We start from the raw sequence: 24,748 nt of genomic DNA, 5'->3' as shown, positions 1-24,748 counted from the left end.
TGTGAGGAACATAGTAAGGAAATGGAAGACCACAGGGACAGTTCTTGTTAAGCCCAGAAGAGGCAGGCCAAGAAAAATATCAGAAAGGCAGAGAAGAAGAATGGTGAGAACAGTCAAGGACAATCCACAGACCACCTCCAAAGAGCTGCAGCATCATCTTGCTGCAGATGGTGTCACTGTGCATTGGTCAACAATACAGCGCACTTTGCACAAGGAGAAGCTGTATGGGAGAGTGATGAGAAAGAAGCCATTTCTGCAAGCACGCCACAAACAGAGTCGCCTGAAGTATGCAAAAGCACATTTGGACAAGCCAGCTTCATTTTGGAAGAAGGTCCTGTGGACTGATGAAACAAAGATTGATTTGTTTGGTCATACAAAAAGGTGTTATGAATGGCGTCCAAAAAAAAAAGCAGCATTCCAAGAAAAACACTTGCTACCCACTGTAAAATTTGGTGGAGGTTCCATCATGCTTTGGGGCTGTGTGACCAATGCCGGCACCGGGAATCTTGTTAAAGTTGAGGGTCGCATGGATTCCACTCAGTATCAGCAGATTCTTGAGTATAATGTTCAAGAATCAGTGACGAAGTTGAAGTTACACCGGGGATGGATATTTCAGCAAGACAATGATCACCGCTCCAAATTGACTCAGGCATTCATGCAGAGGAACAATTACAATGTTCTGGAATGGCCATCCCAGTCCCCAGACCTGAATATCATTGAACATCTGTGGGATGATTTGAAGCGGGCTGTCCATGCTCGGCGACCATCTAACTTAACTGAACTTGAATTGTTTTGTAAAGAGGAATGGTCCAAGATACCTTCATCCAGGATCCAGGAACTGATTAAAAGCTACAGGAAGCGACTAGAGGCTGTTATTTGTGCAAAAGGAGGATCTACTAAATATTAATGTCACTTTTCTGTTGAGGTGCCCATATTTTTGCACCGGTCAAATTTTGGTTTTATGCATATTGCACATTTTCTGTTAGAACAATAAACCTCATTTCAATCCTGAAATATTACTGTGTCCATCAGTTATTAGATATATCAAACTGAAATGGCTGCTGCAAGCACCAAAATATTTAGAACTAAAAATGATTAAGATTAATAGGGGTGCCCAAACTTTTTCATAGGACTGTATATATATATATATCTTCAGGTGCCTTTGGTTCAGTAGAAACAGATGTAGCACAGTAAACTCGAAGTTCTGCAATTGGTTAAATTGCTGCAGGATGATATCTTATCACAGTAGACAACAAAAAACTGTTTATTAAAAATTATTTTCCAGTGATTTTTCACTGGTTTTTGTTGCCTTATGTGATAAGATGTTATGCTGCAGCAGTTTTTATCCATTTGCAGAGGTTCCAGTTATGGCTAGGTTCAAACCTGTGCCTGCTGTACGTTCGGGGTTTCTGTCCTCAAATCCGCTTAAAAAAGTGGTAGAAACAGAGCAGAAATCCGGCGGACCCCATCATAGTCAGCAGGTTTCCATGAGTTACCACTTTTTAAGTGGATTAGGTTTCAATTCTTCGGGTTCCCAAAGGAAATTACCTATATTTTGTTAGTTTTCACTGATACTTTAAGATGATTTCTAACTCCCGAAAAAGGGAATCACAGTGGGATTAAGATTTTTAGCAATTTTTTATTGTTGTATCATCATCGTTACATAGACAACATATTTTGCATATGAGAAGGCCCCCTGTTTAAAACAAAGTTGGCAATGCAGACATTAGTGTAGACTTCTATTCTAAAACCACTGTCCAGAATAGTCTATTATACTACTCCAGTAGCCATCCTACCAATTTCAAGAAGTCACTACCACTTTTACAATTTAGCTGTATACACTAGATAGAATCAAATATCTTGTAAATAAAAGAAATGTGCAACCATTTTATAGAATAGGAATATCAATGGTGACTACTTTCTAAATTGTTTGCAGTGCTTTTCTCTCTGCATTTTTTCAAGCGGAGTGGAAAACGAAATCCCCCAGTGGAAAGCAGGTGCAGGTGTGAACCTAGTCTTACATTGTATTTACTCTCATCCACATTACAGAAAAAAATGCTGCAGAAAACACACTGTAGCGTTTTTTCAAAAAAGCAACATGTTAATTATGTCTGCCAAAAATCTGTTGTGTTAGGCCTGGTTCACACTTCCCCCCAAATGGACTATCGAACGCATTGGCAAGCGGTGTGCAGTGAAATCACATGGACCCCATAGACTATAATGGGGTCCGTGTGCTTTCCGTACGGTCACCGCACGAGTCATTTGGACAGGAAAGTAGATTGTGAACTACTTTTCTTTCCGTATGTTCCATGCAGAGACCATGTGGAAAGTACATGGACCCCATTATAGTCTATGGGGTCCATGTGCTTTCATTGCACACCTCTTGCCAATGCATTTGGTAGTCCATGCGGACTCCACCGAATGGATTACCGACTGTAAGCCAATGGCTGGTCAGGTAATGGGGGGGTGTACATCTCACCCAGACTACTAAGGTGGGTGAGATGAGAAAACTCCAGGATTGTTTGTTCTCAGCAGACAACTTTTGTCTGCTGAGCATTTTGGTAAATGCTCAGTATTGGGCTGGATTTTTAGGATTGGCAGGTAGGTTGGTAGTGGGACCTGTCATTCCACCCCTCTCCAGTCCACACTTTGGGGGTGTTCCGGCAGCGACTCAGCTGCAGAGAGTCTGCTCATCAAGGGAGCTTAAGAAGCTAGCTCCAGCAGCAGACTTTTGGAAGAGATTGGCTAGAGAGCTAAAGAGAGAGGGTATATTTTTGGAGCTGTGTCCTGAATGATTCTACCAGCTTTTGGATTTCTGTTATTCTAGGTGAGCTAACCTATTCTATGTTTAGTTAGAGCCTAGCCGGGCAGGTATTTATTCTTGTATTGTTTCCTTTTGTTGCTGCACAGTTTTGTTTTGAGTGAAAATAAACTCTACCTTTGTTTTGGACTAAAGAATCTGGACTTTTGTGTCTATGCCACCCCACCTAGCAACCCCAGACCCTGACACGATGCAGATGTGAACCAGGCCTTACGCTGTCTTTTCTAGTCATTTTCCATGGTGGTTTTTCCACAGCTTTCCCACACTGTGTATCCTCAAACACAGAATGATTCCAGGGGCATAGGTGCCAGCACACTGATAAGATGGCACAATGTAATACTCAGCTACAGCCTCAGCTCTTATGCTACCATGGTAATAAATCTACATAGCCGAACACCTCTGCACTGCTAACTTGATCCCTGCCCTTTGTACCTCTGTGGCTGCCTCTTTATTCCTCAACAGCACTGGGTGAGTGATTCCCTTTCTAGCTGGCCCTCTTTGAAATATATATTTGAGTAAAAGCCCTTATCTATAAGTGACACACTATGTACTGGGATGTACTGTAATTTAGCTCCCAGACAGCAAGGACCACTTTCTTCGTACAGGCCAAAGTACTCTTCTTAGTATCCCTGGGAATTGTGCCAATCAGCGCATTGTATAGCATAGCTGTGGTTTTTGCAAAGTCCTTGATAATGTGCCTGTAGTAATTCACCAGTATTAGGAACAAGCAGAGCTCACTGTGTGGCGGCTACACAAGACAAGCCAGTCCTCCACCTACCTGCTCCATCATCCATGCTGGCAGAGCTCAGGAACATACTGAAGGCCCTCCCTACCTGTGCAGACACTGAGGCACATGTATCTCGCTTGGAATAAACCCATGATAGGGAGGTAGAAGCCATCAACAGCTTCATCAGTGAGATCTCCCAGACAGTACAGCAACTTCAGCAAAGGGCTGACAATTCTGACTCTAGAATGGCTGACTTGACGTGAGACTCCACACCCTCCGCAATCCTCTGCAACTTCTCCCTTCTCTTAGACAGCCTTGAAAATTATTGTCATCAGAAAAATGTTAAACTACGAGGCATACCTAAATCCATGCCTTCTGACTGCAAGCAAGCCGTGTCTGTCATCTACAACAACCGTCTGGGCTTTGCAGCTGAAGCTCCCATTGTACTGAATAAGATAGGATTGGATAGGTCCACATAACACACACAGGCCCTAGGACATACGTTGAAGAGTACATTTCTTTTAACAAAAAGAGACTATCATGCGCAGTTTAGGAATCCGGTCCTGTGACATATGTTAGTGCCACACTCTCATTGGTCCCCAGATCTACCCTTACGCTGCACCACCAGTTCAAAGTCACTTCCTTCTGAAAGCAACTCATGAAGCTGGAGTCTCATATTGTTGGGGTCATCCTTCCCAACTTATTTTAATGAAACATTAAGACACTTCCTGGCATGCTACCTTAAAGATCTTCCAGAGGCCTTTAAATTCCTGGCAACACCTCCGTTCTCTATTCGAGACTATTCCTGGCAACACCTCCATTCTCTACCCGAGACTGCTTCAATACCTTTCCAGAACATGGCAGCACTCCTGTATTGAATTTTTTAACATTGGGTGCAGGTTCTGTGTGGGGCTGACCACTTCCTGTTCATGTATAGCCAAGAAATCAAAATATAGGGCAGCACTCCAAAGTTGTTATGCTTCATAGGATTTATTGAGCCACTTGCTTAACACTGCTTGTGTACATTCACAATTGTTTAATAGTTCAATAGAACGTTTCGGGTTTTACCTTTCATTAGGCATATGTTCTATATTGCATCTAAAATAGACACCTTCAAAAAATTGACAGGAGGCCCATGTTGTGAAAATTGTGTTCCCAGACAGGCGGCTTTGCAGTGTAAGATGCGTGGCCAGAGTGGACGTTCCCTGGTCTCTCACCTAGGATATCATCTGACCCTGCCTCCAGTCAGCAATGAGCATCCCAAGAACACACATCCAAGAATGTTCCCACCACTCGCCCTTTTACAGGATCTGAGATGCTGGCTATTGGCTTGAACTCTCTACCTGCATTAGACTATCTTGACTAGACCGTGTTGGTCCTAGTACTGTGTTTCCTCTATGCCCAGATGTGACTCTTCTCCCTACCCTTCCTTGCCTACATTGCCATTGACCCTTCTCTGTTCCTTCCTCCTCCCCCTTTCCATTCCATCTCACTTCATATCCCTCACTTACAAACTCCCCTCCTCACAATCTATTTGGTCCATTCCATCCAGCCCCACCCACCGTGGATGGTAGCACCCCTTTTCTATCTTAGGGTCCCACACCTTTCCTTATTATATTTTGCACACCACACCCTCCTATGTTACCCATTGCAGATTCTCAATTACCCTCCTCCCTGTGCACAACCAACCAGAAAGAACATAAGGTAGCCATTTACGTTGATGGCTTTCTGCTCTTCAACACAGCCCTGTGCACTACACAGTCAGTCCTACTCTCTGAACTCTCTTGTTACTCATCTCTATCGAACTGCAAAACAAACCTGCAGAAATCACAGGCACTCAATGTCAAGCTCCCTGCCGACTTGGCTGCTTTGATAACATCCTTCAGGTTATTTATCCACCCTTACTGTCTCAGATGGTGTGTTGGTCTCATGGTGAAAATGAATTTTTTCTCTAGTTTACTCTTCCTCAGCCAGGCCTTGCTGATCTCTGTCTTCCAGTCGTTTTTCTAACGACTCACCTTGCTATTTTCTAAATTCATCAGGCAAAACAAACCAGTCCGGATCGCTCATCATGTGCTATTCCGACCTAAACATCATGTTGGAGTGGGACTAATTGATGTGTACTTTTATCTTGACGCACAATTTACCAGGTTGGACTGACATATTCACTTGAAAACTAAGCTCTGGTTACCCCTGAAGGAACCTTCCTCTTCTACCCCACTCATGGTCCTGCCCCTAAATACTCTCCCCAGGATGTATTTGTCACCCACACTTTCTCCATTGCTTCCGGTCCTTTGGAATCTGGCCTTTCTGCCATACAGGATACACTAAATGTTTCTGTGCCGGTTTTGTGCGGATCACTTTAGGGTCTTGTATTTCTTGGCACAAGACTCTTGGCCACCACTCAAATTTCTCCATGCCCATACTGAACCCTGCCCTCTGGAATTTTGAAGATCTCTCCAGCTTCATCACTTTCTCATGTCCCTGGGCCAGGCATTGCCCTATATCACTAGATAGATTCTATTACAGGTTGTGCTAGGCATTGCATTGCATAGTAATCAGTCACCCTTGGGTTGAAAACTCCATGGGGGATCTAAAAATAAAAGAGAAAAAATATATAATATAATTTTTTTAAAATTAAATAAAGTAAACTGTACATATATTATGTATCCCTATGTACAAAGACACCTGGTCTACAATCATTTTTAACTACCGTATTTCACCCAAAAAAAAAATGTAATAAAAAGAAATCAAAACAATAGATATTCTCTAAAATGGTATAATTAAAAAGTATGCATGACCTCATAAAAAATACACCTTATGCATATCTCAGAATATGACTACTCCGCCATTTTTTTTCTCTTTGAAAGTTTTTTTTTTTTTTTTTAAAGGGATAAAACGTAAAAAAAAAAAAAAAAAACTATATGCCTTTGGTATTTCTGTAATCGTAGTGACCCATAGATTACAGTTGATATGTCATTTTGGCTGCGCGATGAATGTCGTGAAAATTAAGCCTGTAAGAAATTTGCACAAAAACAGTTTTTCTCTAAGTCCACCGCATTGTGATTTTTTTTTGTTTCCCACTACATTGTATGGAATATTAAATGGTACCATTTGTCCCATAACAATGAAGCCATCATATGGCTCTGCGAACAGAAAAATATAACAGGTTATAGCTTTTGGAATGAGGGAAGTAAAATAATATAATCGACAAATGGCTGCAGCAGGAAAGGGTTATATAAAGATATATGTTCAGGGGCGGGTTATAATATGTGTGAAATGTGTGATAGCCGGAGCCTGAAGCTGTAAGGGAGCCCAGTGGTAGCTGCAGATTTGCCCTATTAATCTGACCTTGTAATCAACTGAATCGGTAGCCACCAACACAGTTGATTTCTGTGGTTGGGTGGAGGAGTCTACTGGTAGTATGTGTTGGGTGAAACACGTCAGGCAGTTTTATTCGGACCAAACACAAACCTGGAACTGGCATTATCATACTCTGGGTTCACGTGGGTTATTATACTGTGTGGAAGGGCCAGTATGGGTTATTATACTGTGTGGAGGAGCCACTATAGGAGATTATCCTGTGTGGAGGGGCCACTATGGGAGATTATACTGTGTGGAGGGCCGCTATGGGACATTATTCTGTCAAAAGGATTTTTGCTGTGGATGGGGGGGGAAGGGAGGCAAGCTTTCGGAATAGTCTGGGGCCCATGGTTCTCTTATTTTGCTCTGTATGTGTTTTATGGAAGTCTATACTGGGCCTGAATTTAGTTATTTCTTTACATGTGTAAAAATTCACAGACAGTCTAGGGAGCCGGGCTCACCACTAGAGCCTCGGAAACTGCGGTTTTCACTGCAATTATTACCCAATCTATCTTACTATACTAATTTATTATACTGCCCCTGAGGATCCTGCAAGACTAGGAGAAACGCATAAAGCCTAAGTCGTCTTTTACTATATCGTCCTAGCAATAGGAGGGCTATGACAGTAACGGGAGAGGGGGGGGGGGGGGTGATTCAAGCCCAGCAGTGTGTTAGACAGTGTAGGTGTGTAGGGACAGTCAGTAACAGGCATCAGACCAGCTGACCAGCCTACACTTATACTACACATCTTGCAGAGATTGACCAGAACCCTGTTACTTTGAATTGCCCTAGTAATCATTGTATGGGTGATGGATATAGTGCTATTCAGTATATCTATCATAGACAGAGATGTAACTGAACGTTCTAATTAGGAAACATCACATGTCCTCCTTCATGCTTCACGGTGGGAACCAGGCATGTAGAGTCCATCCGTTCAGCTTTTCTGCATCGCACAAAGACACGGTCGTTGGAACCAAAGATCTCAAATTTGGACTCATCAGACCAAAGCACAGATTTCCACTGGTCTAATGTCCATTCCTTGTGTTCTTTAGCCCAAACAAGTCTCTTCTGCTTGTTGCCTGTCCTTAGCAGTGGTTTTCTAGCAGCTATTTTACCATGAAGGCCTGCTGCACCAAGTCTCCTCTTAACAGTTGTTGTAGAGATTAGAGATGAGCCAACACTAAAATGTTCGAGGTTCGAAATCCAATTCGAACAGCCGCACACTGTTCGACTGTTCGAACGGGTTTCGAACCCCATTATAGTCTATGGGGGGAAATGCTCGTTTCAGGGATACACAACATTCAATCAAATTCTACTTACCAAGTCCATGAGTGAGGGTCGGGCTGGATTCTTCTCCCTGTGCAGCGTCCCCACATCCTCTTCCGGCCTTGAATTCACTCTGCTAGGCATCGGGCCTAGGCAGAGCCGACTGCGCATGCCCGCACTACAAGAAAATGGCCGCCTACAGTGTAAGCGGACATTTTCTTGTAGCGCGGGCATGCGCAGTCAGCTCTGCCCAGGCCCGATGCCTAAGCAGAGTGAATTCAGAGCCGGAAGAGGACGCGGGAACGCTGCGCAGGGAGAAGACTTCTAAAGGTAAGAGAAGAACCAGCGTTGATTGGAAATGTATAGCATTCTGCCAATTAATGCTGGTTCTGCATCGAATCTTAACTTCGAACAGCTAGTAGTATTCGATCGAGTACGAGTATTTTGAATACTGTAGTATTCGATCGAATACCTACTCGATCGAATACTACTCGCTCATCTCTAGTAGAGATGTGTCTGCTGCTAGAACTCTGTGTGGCATTGACCTGGTCTCTAATCTGAGCTGCTGTTAACCTGCGATTTCTGAGACTGGTGACTCGGATGAACTTATCCTCCGCAGCAGAGGTGACTCTTGGTCTTCCTTTCCTGGGGTGATCCTCATGTGAGCCAGTTTCTTTGTAGCACTTGATGGATTTTTCAACTGCACTTGGGGACACTTTCAAAGTTTTCCCAATTTTTCGGACTGACTGACCTTCATTTCTTAAAGTAATGATGGCCATTTGTTTTTCTTTATTTAGCTGCTTTTTTCTTGCCATCATACAAATTCTAACAGTCTATTCAGTAGGACTATCAGCTGTGTATCCACCTGACCTCTGCACAACACAACTGATGGTCCCAACCCCATTTATAAGGCAAGAAATCCCACTTATTAAACCTGACAGGGCACACCTGTGAAGTGAAAACCATTTCCGGTGACTACCTCTTGAAGCTCATCAAGAGAATGCCAAGAGTGCGCAAAGCAGTAATCAAAGCAAAAGGTGGCTACTTTGAAGAACCTAGAATATAAGACATATTTTCACACGTGAACTGCCCGCGCGGGTTTTGACACTGAGAGAGACGCGGCGAGCTGCGTCTCTCTCTTGTCAAAACCCGCCTGCCGCAACCATCGCGGCCGTGGCTTTCCCCTCCGCTGTCGGCTCAAATGAATGAGCCGACATAGGAGGGAGCTGCCGGGGGCGGAAGCCGCGCGGGCTCAGCTTCCGCCTGAAGATAGGGCAGGTCGTTTCTCTTCTCCGCTAGCGGCAGCCCGCGGCAGCGCTAGCAGAAAGAAAAAGCCCGGCGGTCTACATAGACCACCATTGTAAAGGGGCGGATTTTGAAGCGAAATCCGCTGTCAAAATCCGCCCCTTTGCCCACGTGTGAACTGACCCTTATAGTTTGGTTTTAGGTTATGTTTTATCTATTTGTGGTTACTCCATTTGCTCTTTTTTGAATTGACATGTTAGGGAGAAAAAAATGGTGTTTAAAAGATAAGATCCCTTTAATAAAAGTTATATTTGATTTGATTTTTCTATCTCCCTGGGACTCTATACTGTGATATATCTCTTCACGTGTCCTTTATGCCATACCTAGCCTGTCAGTGTCAGCTTTACCTCTAGAGCATACAGCAGGCACGGCTCATTGTACGTGTACACAATATTATGCATTTTTTCTCATGATGTGCTACCTGTGTTTGGTTCATAAACAGTTAATCCAGAGCACTGAGGGCTCCACGTCATCAGGGCAGCTTTGACACTCATTCGCCCCGCCCCTAGTCAGGCTGACACACTCAGTTAGAATGACTCCGGCAGTCAGGCCCTCACTCCCCGCCCCTCTCAAGCTCTATGCAGAAGTAACACGTAACACTCTACCCCGCCCACTTACCATGTGACCCGGCTGTGCAATGCACTGCTGGTGAGTGGATGCTGAGAGCGCAGGCTCAGTGCCTCACCTAGGACGCCGGGATGTGTTTCTTCATACACATCCGGTCTTCCTTATCACCATGTAACCAGCTACACAGGTAATTGTATTTATTACACACAAGGTCAATATCTATTGTATATAATCATGTCAGCAGCACCAATAGGTTTATATAGTGTGAGCGTGGCCTCATAGCTCCACCAGCCTTACCTACAACTGCAGCCTTTTACCATTAACATGGCATTCATGGCTAGTTACAGTCTGTTTCCATATTGTTTGCTATTTGTATAGTACACACTACCACTATACAGCATTGTATTTCATCTATATACATTGTACTTTGTGTAGTGTTATTTGTTTCTCCTGTATTATATCTCATCCATGTACTGTATACATTGTTTAGTAGTATTGTTTAATCAGACACATACCTCCTCTATACGGTATTATATCTCATCCATGTACTGTATACATTGTTTAGTAGTATTGTTTAATCAGACACATACCTCCTCTATACGGTATTATATCTCATCCATGTACTGTATACATTGTTTAGTAGTATTGTTTAATCAGACACATACCTCCTCTATACGGTATTATATCTCATCCATGTACTGTATACATTGTTTAATCAGACACATACCTCCTCTATACGGTATTATATCTCATCCATGTACTGTATACATTGTTTAATCAGACACATACCTCCTCTATACGGTATTATATCTCATCCATGTACTGTATACATTGTTTAATCAGACACATACCTCCTATACGGTATTATATCTCATCCATGTACTGTATACATTGTTTAATCAGACACATACCTCCTCTATACGGTATTATATCTCATCCATGTACTGTATACATTGTTTAATCAGACACATACCTCCTCTATACGGTATTATATCTCATCCATGTACTGTATACATTGTTTAGTAGTATTGTTTAATCAGACACATACCTCCTCTATACGGTATTATATCTCATCCATGTACTGTATACATTGTTTAATCAGACACATACCTCCTCTATACGGTATTATATCTCATCCATGTACTGTATACTTTGTTTCATTGCTTGGCTATTGAACTGACTTCCTGTATTTCTCCTCCCGGTGTCCATGAGGCTGACAGAGCGGAGCATAGTGAGCAGGAGTTGGTGGTCAACAGTGTTAAATGCTGTTGAGATATCCAGAAAAATAAGAAAAGAATAGTCTCCATTAGATTTAGCTGTTAGGAGCTCTTTGGATATTTTAGTAAGGGCTGTTTCAGAATTGTTAGGGTCAGCTCACACGTGAACTGCCCGTGCGGGTTTTGACACTGAGAGAGACACGGTGAGCCGCGTCTCTCGGTAAAACCCGCCTGCCGCGACCATCGCGGTCGCGGCTTTCCCCTCCGCTGTCGGCTCAAATGAATGAGCCGACATAGGAGGGAGCTGCCGGGGGCGGAAGCCACGCGGCTTCCGCCTGAAGAAAGGGCATGTCGTTTCTTTTCTCCGCTAGCGGAAAAAAAAAGCCCGGTGGTCTACATAGACCACCATTGTAAAGGGGCGGATTTTGAAGCAAAATCCGCTGTCGAAATCCGCCCCTTTGCCTACGTGTGAACTAGCCCTTATAGCTTATTTATATAGCCCCATTAAATCCATGGTGCTTTACATTTGAGGGTTTACAAACGGTACACAAAATATACAAACAGATATAATACTAACAGTGACCTAGTGGGATAGAGGGCCCTGCCCACAAGGGCTTCCAATCTACGAGGGAAGAGGTATAGACACAGAAGGTGAGGGGGTAGACTGTTCAGATGGTGATGTGGTGGCAGTAGTGTTATTGGAGGTTGTAGGCCTTTCTGAATAGGTGTCTTCAGGGCCTTCTTGAATCTTGTGATTGTGTGGGTCACCCTTATGTGTCTTGGTAATGAGTTCCAGAATATGGGAGATGCACGGCAGAAAGCTTGGAGACAGTTGTGTGAGGAGCAGATAAGAGCAGAGTCTTTGGAGGATCCGAGGTTGGATGTGGGCAGGTAGAAATTAGGTCAGATATATGGTGGGGACCGGATATGGATGGCTTTGAATGTCAGCATTCGTAATTTGAACTGTATTCTCTGGGCAACTGTAGCCAGTGAAGGGATTGGCAGAGGGGAGAGGCCAATGAGGGAAGAGGTGTATTAAATGAGCAGCACCGGAGGGGGGCAAGAGTATTCGCTTGGAGGCCATGGAGAAGGGTGTTACTAACATCTTTGTAGCTTCAGGGGTGAGGAATGAGCTGATTCGATGGATGTTCTTGAGTTGGAGGCGGCAGGAGGTGTTGAGGGTTTGGATGTGCATAGTGTGGAAACTAAATTGTAAATTGTGAAGAAGAGAGCGGAAAGATGGTGGACCAAACGAGAATAGACCAAGTGTTCTAAGATTTTGGTGATGAAAGGGGAGATTAGAGATGTGTTGATAGTAGTACAAGACGGGTCAAGGAAGGATTTCTTCGGTAGCAGGGTTATGACAGCATGTTCGAAAAAGAGGAAAGAAGGGGCTACACGGTGGCTCAGTGGTTAGCACTGCAGCGCTGGAGTCCTGGTGTTCAAATCCCGCCAAGGGCAAAAAAACCCATCTGCATGGAGTTTGTATGTTCTCCCTGTGTTTGCATGGATTTCCATCCCGTATTCCAAAGACATACTGATAGGGAAAAAAAACATTTTACATTGTACACTGTGAACTCCATGTGGGGCTCACAGTCTCCAGAAAAAGAGGAAAGAAAGATTCCAGAAGAGAGAGAGGTTAAAAGTACGTAGCGACAGCAGTCGACAGAGACTGGAGAAGATGTGAAGGAAAAGGGTAACTACTGTAGATAGCTGGGCGAGAAGAAGAGAGGAGCTGAGAGACTTCTGTGACTGGTTTAAAAGATGAGAATGAACAGGATGAAGTGTGATAGGTGAGGGGATCAATGCCACATGGGGATCTTATCAGTTTTGACGTGGTAATAAGTGGCCAGGTCCTCTGTGAATGGCGCCTTCACTTTGGGACTAAGTAAGGAGTAAAAAGTTTGTATTTTAGGGTTACAGAAGAGATGAGAGTGGTGAAATAGGCCTGTTTGGCAAGGTTTTGAACATAAACTTAAAGTGAAGAAAATCTACAGGTGTGTGTGATTTTTCTCCATAGATGTTCAGCACACCTAGAACAACCACTGAAGAAAACGCGTTTATGTCTTATGCCAGGGTTGCTGCCTCCTGGGTTGAAATTTTTAAGTGTACGGGGGAGCTGCCTCATCCAGTGCACTTTTAAGGGTTTCATTATTGTGACTGGTGAAGAGATGGGGGACAGTGAGCACTGTATGAGAGATGCTGGGTGTTAATAGCACTTAAATGTATGATTGGTAGGTGTGTCCTATGGAAGAGAGAATGTACTGATTGTGATAGACAAAAGGTTATGATCAAAGAGGGGCAGACGAGAGTTAGTAACTTTAGAAGCTACAAAGAGCTAAATCAATTGCCTCTATGTGTTGGGGAAGAGGTATCAATAACCCATGATGATGATTAGAATTACGCGGGATAGAAAGAAGGGAAGTAATGTGGTCCAGAAATTGGTAGGGTGAGCCAGGTGGACGGTCAATCACGACAACACATATGGAGTTTGGGTGGAATTATCTAATGTGTGGACCTCAGATGAGGAGAAGGTGAGTGAGGGTACTGGGGAAATGACCTTAAAAGTGCTAGTTTTAATCTCCTTATCTGTCCTCTAGGGGACACACAGGGTTTGGTGTCAGTATACAATCAGTATGTGCATCAGTCCCTTTTAAAATGTCAAACTGAATTCAAACGGACGGATGGCATACTGATGTGTGAACCAAGCATAAGACAACAAGTCATTATGCAGCTCTATGATACCATGTGTAGAAGCTTGTTGTATTGGGTGTAAGTTTACCTGGTGTACTTTCCTAGCTTACCTGTCTTGTGCCATGTTTAAGTGCACTTGTAATAATATTTGCACTATGATTGATATCTGCATTAAAAATGACCTTTTGCATTGAAAACACCTTTTAGGGGGCATTCACACGGAGTAACACAGGGCGTGTATCACAGCCGTACACGCCGGCGTTACGGCAGACTGACGAACACTTCCCATTCACTTCAATGGGAGCGCTCGTAACAGCCGGCTTGTACGGCTGTGATACACGCCCGGCGTTACTCCGTGTGAATGCCCCCTTAGATTTAATATTTGTAAGGTAAACCCTTTATCACTTAATGGCCTTTTTGTAGTTAGGATATTTGTATCTGTAAGTAGCAGTTTCTCAGTTCCATAAGAGAGAGTAAAGACAGGAAGAACGCACTTGCCCACAATGTCCTTAGTTTACAGGTTCTTTGGGATATAATGCTATGCTGTGCAAACCTGCAAACAGCAGTTATTACAGTTTTTCTTTTTAAATGGAATTTACATTGTTTTGTTATAGTGACAGATGGTGAAGAGAAGCTGTCGGATGATCCTGTCACCGAACCGATTAACATGGATCTGAAGTTCAGCAACTCAAGGAAGCATATATCCATCAGTATTCCTTCAAAGACTGACGCCATGTCACCTCACATCAAGTCTGTTGATGACATCCGGGTGCTCGGCATCAATCTCAGCCAGTTCCAGAAGCCTGTGCAGTTTTTTATTTGCGTAACTGGAGTTTTTGTTTTTTATTTAATATATGGATATCTGCAGGTAATATTTTGTCAAAGTAACTTTTAGATGTGGTTTTTAAATTCAGGAGTCTATTGTTGTCATGGAAATTATCAAACTATTTCTTTATCCATATAATCATAAAGAAGAAGATTTTAGTGAATTGGGGTTATTAGTAGAGATGAGCGAGTACTGTTCAGATCAGCCGATCCGAACAGCACGCTCACTTAGAAATGAATGGAAGTAGCCGGCACGCGGGGGGGTTAAGCGCGCCGGCTACGTCCAAGCGGAAGTACCAGGTGCATCCATTCATTTCTATGGAGCGTGCTGTTCGGATCGGCTGATCTGAACAGTACTCGCTCATCTCTAGTTATTAGTCAGGGCCCTTGTAGAACACTATCTATATAACTGTCATTGAATTTCGGCAGCATTTACATTGAAAAAAAAAAAAAACAGTCTAAAAGATCTTCTGATGTTGGATACATGTGAAACATCTCGGACCTCCACTGAATTCCATAATAAAAGTGTTCTTTGGCATCAAATTTCTATTTAACTGAGTGGCAAAAAATAATACATTTTAGGGCTCGTTCACATCTGCGCCCAGGAGTCCGTTCTGCAGGTTTCCGTTTCCTGCCCAAAACTGGGCAGGAGACAGAAATCTGCCGGCATCTTTCAAACCCGTTCATTTGAATGGGATTGAAAAGTGTCCGGCCGTGAGCGCCGGTGAGCGTTTTATGCTTTCCGCGGCGAAACCGTTTTTTTTTTTTTGTTTTGTTTTTTTTTAAACCGGACACAGAGTTGGACATGCAGTACTCTGTGTCCGTTTAGGAAAAAAAAAAAAAAAAAAACGGTTTTGCTGCAGAGAGCATAAAAAGCTCACGGCCGGACTCGGCATCACAGGTTTCCATCTTCTGCATGCAGAAGACGGAAACCTGAGAACGGAGTGCTGAATGCTGGTGTGAACGCAGCGTTATTTATATAGCTCCAACGTATTCCGCAGCACTGTACAATTTGTAGGGTTCAAGTACGGACAAAAAAGATACATTACAGAGAAAGTCACTTCACACAATGGGACTGAGGGCCCTGCTCGCAAGAGCTTACAATGTATTATGTAGAGGGTGACATAAGAGGTAGCAAAGGCGGCATTGGAGGTAGCACTGCTTATACAGTGATCAGACAATTTTGTAATAGAGGTTACTGTCATTACACAAACATAAAACTGTATGAGCCACCACTGGTTGTGTCCTTTAATATATTAAGTTAATCTGTAACTGCATCATATCTTGTGGGGTAATGCAGGAGCGTGAACCATGGAGGGTTAGAGTTAGGGATTCTAACTACGGAAGGGTTTAGATTTGGAATTGTGATAGGCCTGTCTGAAAAGATGTCCTTAGTTTGCGATGAAGCTTTAGAAATTGAGAATCAATCTGATTGTCCGGGATAGAGCATTCAAGAGAAGTGGTGCAACTCGGAAGAAGTCTTGTATGCGAGCATGGGAGGTTCTGATAATAGAGGATGTAAGTCTTAGGTCATTGAGTGAATGGAGAGCACGGGTGGGGCGATAGACAGAGATAAGGGAAGAAATGTAGGGAGGTGCAGCATTATGGAGAAAAATAGGTCGTCATATGTTTATAGATCCCTCAATAGAGACAAATCTATGAGGGATCTGTGAAAACTGGGCCAGGTTTGGGCCACTAAATGTGGCTGATACACAGACTAAGTTTCCTGACCTGAGCCATGTGACACCAGCTTCAGGTTTGCAAATGTTTTTTTCATGTGTAAAATCTTTTAATATCATTTTAGTTCATACAAATACTATAGTATTCTTTTGATTTATTACTTATGTGCGATTTTCTTCATAATGTCTGTTTTCTGCTTTATTCAAACTTAGAAAACTGAATGATGGTTCTTTTACAGGAGCTGATATTCTCTGTTGAAGGTTTTAGACCATTTGGGTGGTACTTAACATTAGTGCAATTTGGATTTTACTCTATGTTTGGATTAGTAGAACTTCAGCTAACACAAGACAAGCGCAGAAGGTAAGGATAAACATATTGAGAGTCTAGTATGCTTTTTACACCACTTGTAGACTTCGCAGTGTAATAGTTGAAACTACAGTTGGATTTGAAAAAAATGTAAATGCGTTCACACAGACATGCATAAACACAGATCTTCTTGCGCATAAATATATATGCATATACACGCAGCGCACATAATGTTGTGTACTGATTTTGTGCAAAACTACAGACTGGTGAATACTAAAGTGGGGATATGCAACAAATGAAAATATTAACTGCTTTTCATTAAGGTTACCTATACATTGCTTTAAACATCCGTTGCCCAAATGTACAGAAATCCAGTTCACATTAATGGAACTGATTTTCAGTCACATACATTTCTGCAGCATGTGACGGCACCCTCTCTTTTTATAACTGCATGCATTCCCTTCTTTTATCCGTTGTAAGGAAGCACTGTAATCATAGACTATCTGCTAATAAGACTGTTGGCTGCTGTTCTGTTACTCACTGCAGTGTCGAAGCTGAATCTGCTGTCCAGCATGTGAAACAAGATCCCATGTTAAGAGTTGGAGAGCCATGGAGCAGTAGAGATAGGAGGGAGTGAAGAGGGTTGTGATTTGTGAAGTCTCATACTGTACGGAGTGAGAGAGAACTTTGTGTTCAAAATATGAGGCCATGCCCCATGGAAATAAATGCCAAACCATGTTCATGTCATTGCATTTATACCAGGCTTAGAGAGGCATATCAGCTGCAGGTAGTACTTAATTAAAGAGGACCTTTCACCAACTCCAACAATTCTAGTTCTTAGTATTTGTTAATAGGTGTAGCTCCACTAATTCCAGCACAGCACAGTTGGAATTTTCTCTAGCACTCACTGTTCCTGAACGATAAATACTGTTATTTTTGGTGTCTGATGTGCTAATAAAGCTCTGTAATGTCATAAGGCAGTGCCAGACAGGGTGGTGTAATTCAGAGCTTCAATTCGAGGCAGCCTGTGTCAGAGCTCAGGATCACACCTCTTGTCTGCTCCTGCCCAACACCGCCCTCCTGACAGGACAGAGCCTAAATACTATGTCAGGCACCAAAAATAACAGCATTGATTGCTCAGGAACGGTGGCGCTAGAGAAAAAAAATGCAACTGTGCCAGACTCTGTAGAGAAACAGTTACTAATTAATTTTAATATGTGGAGGTAGTAAAGGGTCCTCTTTAAGTAATAAATCCTACAGAATTTATAAATAGTTTAGCATATAATTTTTAAACACAGTGTGTTTGACTGTTCCAGAAAATGCTACAGATTTACATCTCTTCCTCATATTGTAGGAAATAAAGTGTGCAAAACCCGTGTTTTCAAAAACACAGCATATTAATTTTACCTGCAAAAAGGTTGCTTTATTTTTTTTCCACCCGTAGTCTTATATGGAAGAGGCAAACATGAAAAACAGCAGAAAAGCAGTTAAATGCAAGTTGTTGTTTGTTTTTTTTTTGTTTTTTTTCTGCAGTGTTTCTACATGTGGCCTTCACTTTAAAGATGACTTTTCACATCTTTATAGATATGCAGTATTATATACTGCTAGAAAGCCAACAGTGCTAGAGATATTGGTACGTTCAGTTTCAATACTGATCTCTCCCCACTGTCAGAAAGGCAGGCTTTACTGCTCAGTGTCATCGCCGGACAGTGAGGAATGTCCCACCGGACAGTGCCATTCTATGAAAGAATACTGTCAGGGGGGAAAAGGGGGAGGGGGTGCAAAGATGCTGAGCTGTAAGACCTGCTTTTCTGAGAGTGGAGGGACATGGTGTCAAAATTAATGGCACCGATATTTCCAGCATTGTAGCGCATATAGGAAAAGCTGATCATGTGCTGTAAAGCTACATATCTATGAGGATGTGAAAGGTCCTCTTTAATCCGTTTTTACATTGTTGTGGGTTTGTTTTTTTTGTTTTTTATTTCGCTCATGATCAGTGGGGAGGAGGTGTTGCAGCAGTTGTTTAGTTATTGAGATAAATATACAGTCTGGAAAAATAAAAACACACCCTCTTTGAATTTTATGGCTTTACATATTGAGACATACTAAAAAAAAAACTGCTGGTCCTTATAAGGTGTTAAAGTTAGATAAGTACAACATCAGATGAGCAACAACACTTGACAAATCACTCAATGTACTGTATTTTTCGGACTATAAGACGCACCTAGGTTTTAGAGGAGGAAAATAGGGGAAAAAAAATTTGAAGCAAAAACTGTTAAAATATTTAATATATGGGAGTTGTAGTTTTGCAACAGCTGCAAGGCCACATTGACAGGTGACCCTGCAGCTGTACGGGGATGCATAGAGTGTTTTTTTTTTTTGCGGGGCCAGAAGTACTTTTTAGTTATACCATTTTGGGGAATATCTATTTCTTAGATCACCTTTTATTGAAAAAAAAAACGGTGGTTTATGATATATGATTTTCTACTTTTATATATATATTCTAGGGACAGGAGGTGATTTAGAACTTTTATTTATTTCATATTTTTATTATATATTTTTAAAGCTTTTTTTTTTTTTTTTTTTTTTTTTTTTAACTATTTTATTCCCCCCCCCCCCCCCCCGGGGGGCTTGAACCTGCGGTCACTTGATTGCAAGTCCCATAGACGGCAATACAACTGTATTGCCGTCTATGGGACATTCTGTCTATTAGTATTACGGCTGGTCATAGACCCAGCCGCAATACTAATATATAGCAGTGACAGGCCTGGGAGCCTCATATATCGCCGCGCAGGAGCCGGCCTGCAACTTCACAGGTATGGGGCCAGTGGGGACCAGCCCCAGGGGAGAAGGGGCCACCGATACTGACCCGGCATCCGCTGTACTAGAGAGGCGGGTGCCAGCGAGGGATAGATGCTGGCACAGGTGCCGGGGCCTGAGACATCGCTACGCTCCTCTGCCCTGCATGAAGCCAGCGGCGGGGGGAAGGAGAAGCGGAATAGCATCACTCCTCCCGCTGCTGGCTTCATGCAGGGCAGAGGAGCGCAGCAATGTCGCAGGCCCCGGCACCTGTAATGGCGTCTATCACTTGCCGGCTTCCGCCTCTCTATTACAGCGGATGCCAGGCGCCACATTCGGACTATAAGACGCACCCTTCTTTCCCCCCCAAATTTGGGGGGAAAAAAGTGCGTCTTATAGTCCGAAAAATACGGTAATTATCTAACAAACCCTAGACCAAAATGCAGAAGCAAGTGTGAGGTCACAATTCACAGACAATACCCCACTCTGGTGGTGTGCTGTCCATGGTTAATCCAGATGTCATCCAATATGCTAAACTTATCCTTAGGCTTTAGGTACAGGACGTAAACATTACCCAGTGCCACGCTTTCTCAAATCGGCTTATCTACAGGAGTGCTGGGTGTCGGGCCTTCACAGTTCTATTATTGATGACATCCTAAGGATGTTGGAAAGTGGATAACCCCTATAGCTTTACAAAGTTGCACCTGAACAAAGCACAAGACTTCTGGAACTTATTTTAGACAAGACTAAAACAAATTTTTTTTTATTACGATTTAATTTTTGTTAAATAATGGTGAAATCTGTGGTTTAGTATTGTTGCTCGTGCTGAGGTTGTATTCATGGGGCCAAATTTATTACAAACCGATAATGGGCATCCAAACACCCCATTAAATTGATTTTATTTTTTTATTTTTTTTTTACCCTCTATCCTATTTTATCTTTTTCAGAATACCTGCAAAAACCTACATGATAATAGCTTTCCTTACAGTGGCCACCATGGGCCTCTCAAACACTTCCCTTGGGTATCTGAATTATCCTACTCAGGTTATTTTCAAGTGCTGTAAACTAATCCCAGTCATGATTGGTGGAGTATTTATTCAAGGTAAGAGGTCGCTATCTTGTAAAGATAATCTCTAGAAGTGAGACAGTGGTGGAGTTATCAAATCCTTTATGCCAAAAATGTGTCATAAGTTGGTTGTTAGTGACAATTTAACACCACTTGTAACCCCCAGAAGAAACGTGCAGTGCGGCAGGCAGTTGTGGTCTATACGTGTTAATATATGTTATGCTTTTATTCCATTCTTGTACTTACATCACATGCATGTGTGTACACAGCTTTTATGTTATTGTTTCGTAGTATGGGTTAGTATAGTATGCAGTCGCTTGGATACCCTACAGCCCCAGCACTAGAGATGATTGAGTAGTATTCGATCAAATTTCCCCCCCGCATAGTTATTAGTGTAAAAAAAAAAAAAAAAGTGCCAGGGAAGGTTGGAGGGGAATCAAATTGTTACTGCGTTTACCGCGTGGTATTCGACTGATTACACCAATAACTATACAGGGGAGGTATTCAATAGAATACTACTCGCTCATCTCTACCCAGCACCTTTCTTGTCATGTGACCTTTCACCATTTTACTTCTTCTTATCTATATTCTGTTACTAATGTGTAAATAAAGATCTGAAATTTAATTATGGATTTCGTGCAGTTTTTTGTTTTGGTTTTTTATGGTGTTTTGCGACTAAAATAGTAGTCGCTTATGTCAGCCTAGCCACTTTTACGAAAGAGAGTGGAATGTCTTTGCTATCCTGATCAGTGTGGGTCTGAATAGTCATGCGCTGGTCTTTGAAAACCCAAATGCAGGTGTGAACCTAGCGTAATAAAGCCATCTTTGGAAAGTGTAGAAGCCGCCCTACAAAATACACTCATTAGTTTGATACAGATTTTCCTGACAGACAGACTCCCTTTAAAGAGGACCTTTCACGTCCTCTGGGCACATGCGGTGTAATACACTGCTAGAAAGCCGACAGTGCGTTGAATTCAGCGCACTATCAGCTTTCCTGTTCTGAGCCCCCCACTGAAGAGCTATCCGTGCCCAGCGATGACGCTGAGCGGTGAGGAACGCCCCCCCAACCCCACCCCTGACAGTACTCGTCCATAGACGCGTACTGGGGGGATGTTCCTCACCGCTCAGCGTCCTGGCTGGGCGATAAGAAATGCCCCCTCACACAGTACAGCGCAATAGACGCTACTGTAAGGAAAGGGCGTTTCTGACAGACTGTCAGAAAGGTCCTTCTGACACTGAAGTGCTACGATATTGACACCGATAGCTCTTCAGCGGGGGGGTACTGAACGGGAAAGCCGATAGTGCACTGAATTCAGCGCACTGTCGTCTTTCTAGCGGTGTATTACACCGCATATGCCCAGAGGACGTGAAAGGTCCTCTTCAAGACTGCATGCGCACGTTAATTTTCCGTCAAGAAAGAATACTCTGTGATGGCTGTATTTCCTAACTCATTATGGCGGTGTCAAACTGAATTCGATGCATAGAAAGTTGTGATGCAGTAAGCCCCCGAATTGCCAGGTCACTTCAGTTCTGACCTGGCATAAAGTTTTGAGTTGAGTACCATATCGATCTGGTGTTTGGAAGCAATACAATTCCACACAGCCATGTTCAGTCCTGGAAATATGGCACACACAGACTATGCTTCCATTTGTATAGGGTATAATAATATCCTCTGGTATTCTGTAGTGATTGACATGTAGGTCGTCTGAGCTTATTTATTTATTTATTATGCTTACTTATATAGCGCCATCATATTCCGCAGCGCTTTACAGACATTGACAGTCACTGTCCCATATAGGGTTTCCAGTCTAAATTCCCTATCAGTATGTCTTTAATGTGTGGGAGAAAACCCACGCAAACACTGGGAGAACATACAAACTCCTTGCAGATGTTGTCCTGGGCGGGATTTGAACCCAGGACTCCAGCGCTGCAAGGCTTTTTTGGGGGTTTTTTGCATGTAAAATGAATGTCTAGCCAAGACGCACAATTTTAACATATTTGACTTTTGGATGATAAAAATGTTTATTGCATGAAATCTTCACTCCTTTTCCCCTGTTTCTAAAGTGCACATATAATAAATGCTTGCAATTCGCCGAGTTTATTTTCACCCAAGTATATTTTTCACTGTTCGTTTTAATTATGGGGTCATTCCGTGTCAAGTGAACCAATGATTTTTCCCTCTATATTTTTAATTCTTTTGAGATTTTGTCATTTGGTAATAGTGTGTCAGAGAATGCAAAATGTGAAGAAAAAATTCTAGAATTTTTTTTTTGATTTTTAATTGATTTTCAAAGTTCAGAAAGTGCGAATTTCGGTGTTTCCTGCCTTTACATTTCTCCTCATAACTTAGGCTAGAAAAAAGATAGAGAAACAAAATAAACGCCATTCTACTCAGAACTATACAGGCTTTCACCAAATATGTCACAAGAGTATCTTTGTTAATATTTTACCCATGTGAACGCAAACGCAAAATTTTAAAACGCATTTCCGAAAAAAAACGTTTTATTTAAAAATTTCAAAAAAATGCACATGGGCCTGCTATGCCCTTAGCCACATCTGTACCAAAATTCAAGTTGGGATCGCGATGGGATAATATTTTAAAATATAACTATTACAGTGTCATTCCGAAAATCTTGAATTCAGATCTGTTCAGCCTGTGGTCTAAAATGACAGTGAAGTCCATGAAGTGGTAGAAGGCGGCACAAGATTGGCAATGGATGACATAACTAGTTCTGTGACCTGTGAATATGATCGGCGCTGGTGGCTGGCTACTGTACTCTCCAAAGATTGTGAAAATGAAGACAATAAAATTGACTTTTTTGCATCCTTCTGGTCCAGCACCATCCTTTGTGTATCCAAGAAAACCAGACATTTTACAAGTCAACAAAAATCAGATATTAACTCAGGTGGAGCCTAACACTGTGACAGGCCGTACATACTCTTTGACACAAAAGGAAATGGCCATTGCTAGTAAGCGCTTATGGACAAGATTACATTTCACTCACTAGAAAGGACAAATTGATGATAAAAGGCCAGTAGTTTAAAAATGTCCTATTAATTGTTTGATTAGTTCATATTTTATAGAATGAGGATTTATCTACTGGATTATTTTTCTTAATTAATTACATGTTTAGTGATATAATAAAAAACAATTGTTACATGTAGAAATAGGTGTTAGAAATATTGGTTCTTGTACTCTTGTTAACATATAATTAGGATGAGACTATTTAGAAAATCGCACTTGAGGATATGAGCAGCTTTTTTCTTTCGGTTTGTTCAGGTTGAAAATGCAAAACAAGCTATGTTCTGATGATGACGCTAGGTTCACACCTGCGTTCAGGGTCTCCGTTCTGTGCTTTCCGTCTTCTGCATGCCAGAAGACGCAAACCACAGACCGGGTCCGGCCGTGAGCGGCGGTGAGCGTTTTATGCTCTCCGCCGCGAAACCGGATTTTTTAATCCGGACACAGAGTACTTCATGTCCGACTCTGTGTCCGGATTATAAAACCCGGTTTCGCGGCGGAGAGCACAAAACGCTCACTGCCGCTCATGGCCGAACAGCTTTCTCACCCATTCAAATGAATGGGTGAGAGAGACTCCTGCAGGTTTCCGTATCCTGCTCTGTTTTATGCAGGAAACGGAAACCTGCACAACGGAGAGGGCAACGCAGATGTGAACAAGCTCTAAGATGTATTTGTTCTGGCACTTACAGTATTTGTTTTTTATGTTTTTTTTTTTATTGTTGCATATAAATGTTGAATTCAGCAAGTTGTAATTTGAAAAGAAAAAAGGAAGAAGCTCACACAAACATAAAATCAGATGATTCAAGGCTTAAAAAAAAATTGATCCCAATTTGGTCCCAAGTTGAAAACCTATACAAATATAACCAAGAACACAAGTAACACAAATGCATTTTTTCACAATTTTAAGACATACGTTTTTTTCACAATTGCGCATCAAAATTTTGAATTTGATTTCTCCAAAACAAAATATAAAGAAACATCATCTTGTGACATATCAAATGAAAGCCGGTACTGCTCTGAGAAAAATGATGCCTCTCCCACCTATTTATCTTAATTCTAGCCCAAGATATGTTAAAAAATGTAAAGCCAT

At 42.2% G+C, this 24,748-nt stretch overlaps 1 protein-coding gene across 2 annotated transcripts in view; it reads left to right on the top strand.

Annotated features, from left to right (window-relative positions):
• Positions 1-24,748, top strand: part of SLC35B3 (solute carrier family 35 member B3) — a 57,457-nt gene that overhangs the window by 19,797 nt on the left and 12,912 nt on the right. Inside the window, exons 1-4 of one of the 2 annotated variants that reach the window (XM_075270803.1) lie at positions 10,110-10,236; positions 14,575-14,828; positions 16,704-16,825; positions 20,518-20,672. In XM_075270803.1, the coding sequence (XP_075126904.1) occupies positions 14,628-14,828; positions 16,704-16,825; positions 20,518-20,672 (478 nt within the window). In that variant the 5' untranslated portion in view covers positions 10,110-10,236; positions 14,575-14,627. Of the gene's footprint in view, positions 1-10,109; positions 10,237-14,574; positions 14,829-16,703; positions 16,826-20,517; positions 20,673-24,748 lie in introns of those variants that run through there. The other variant, XM_075270802.1, reaches the window with a different exon arrangement.

Source organism: Leptodactylus fuscus, chromosome 4 (genome assembly GCF_031893055.1).
Source record: "Leptodactylus fuscus isolate aLepFus1 chromosome 4, aLepFus1.hap2, whole genome shotgun sequence".
NCBI classification, from domain to species: Eukaryota; Metazoa; Chordata; class Amphibia; order Anura; family Leptodactylidae; genus Leptodactylus; species Leptodactylus fuscus.
The sequence above is the reverse complement of the archived record's forward strand: the minus strand, read 5'-3'. Positions and strand labels throughout refer to the sequence as shown.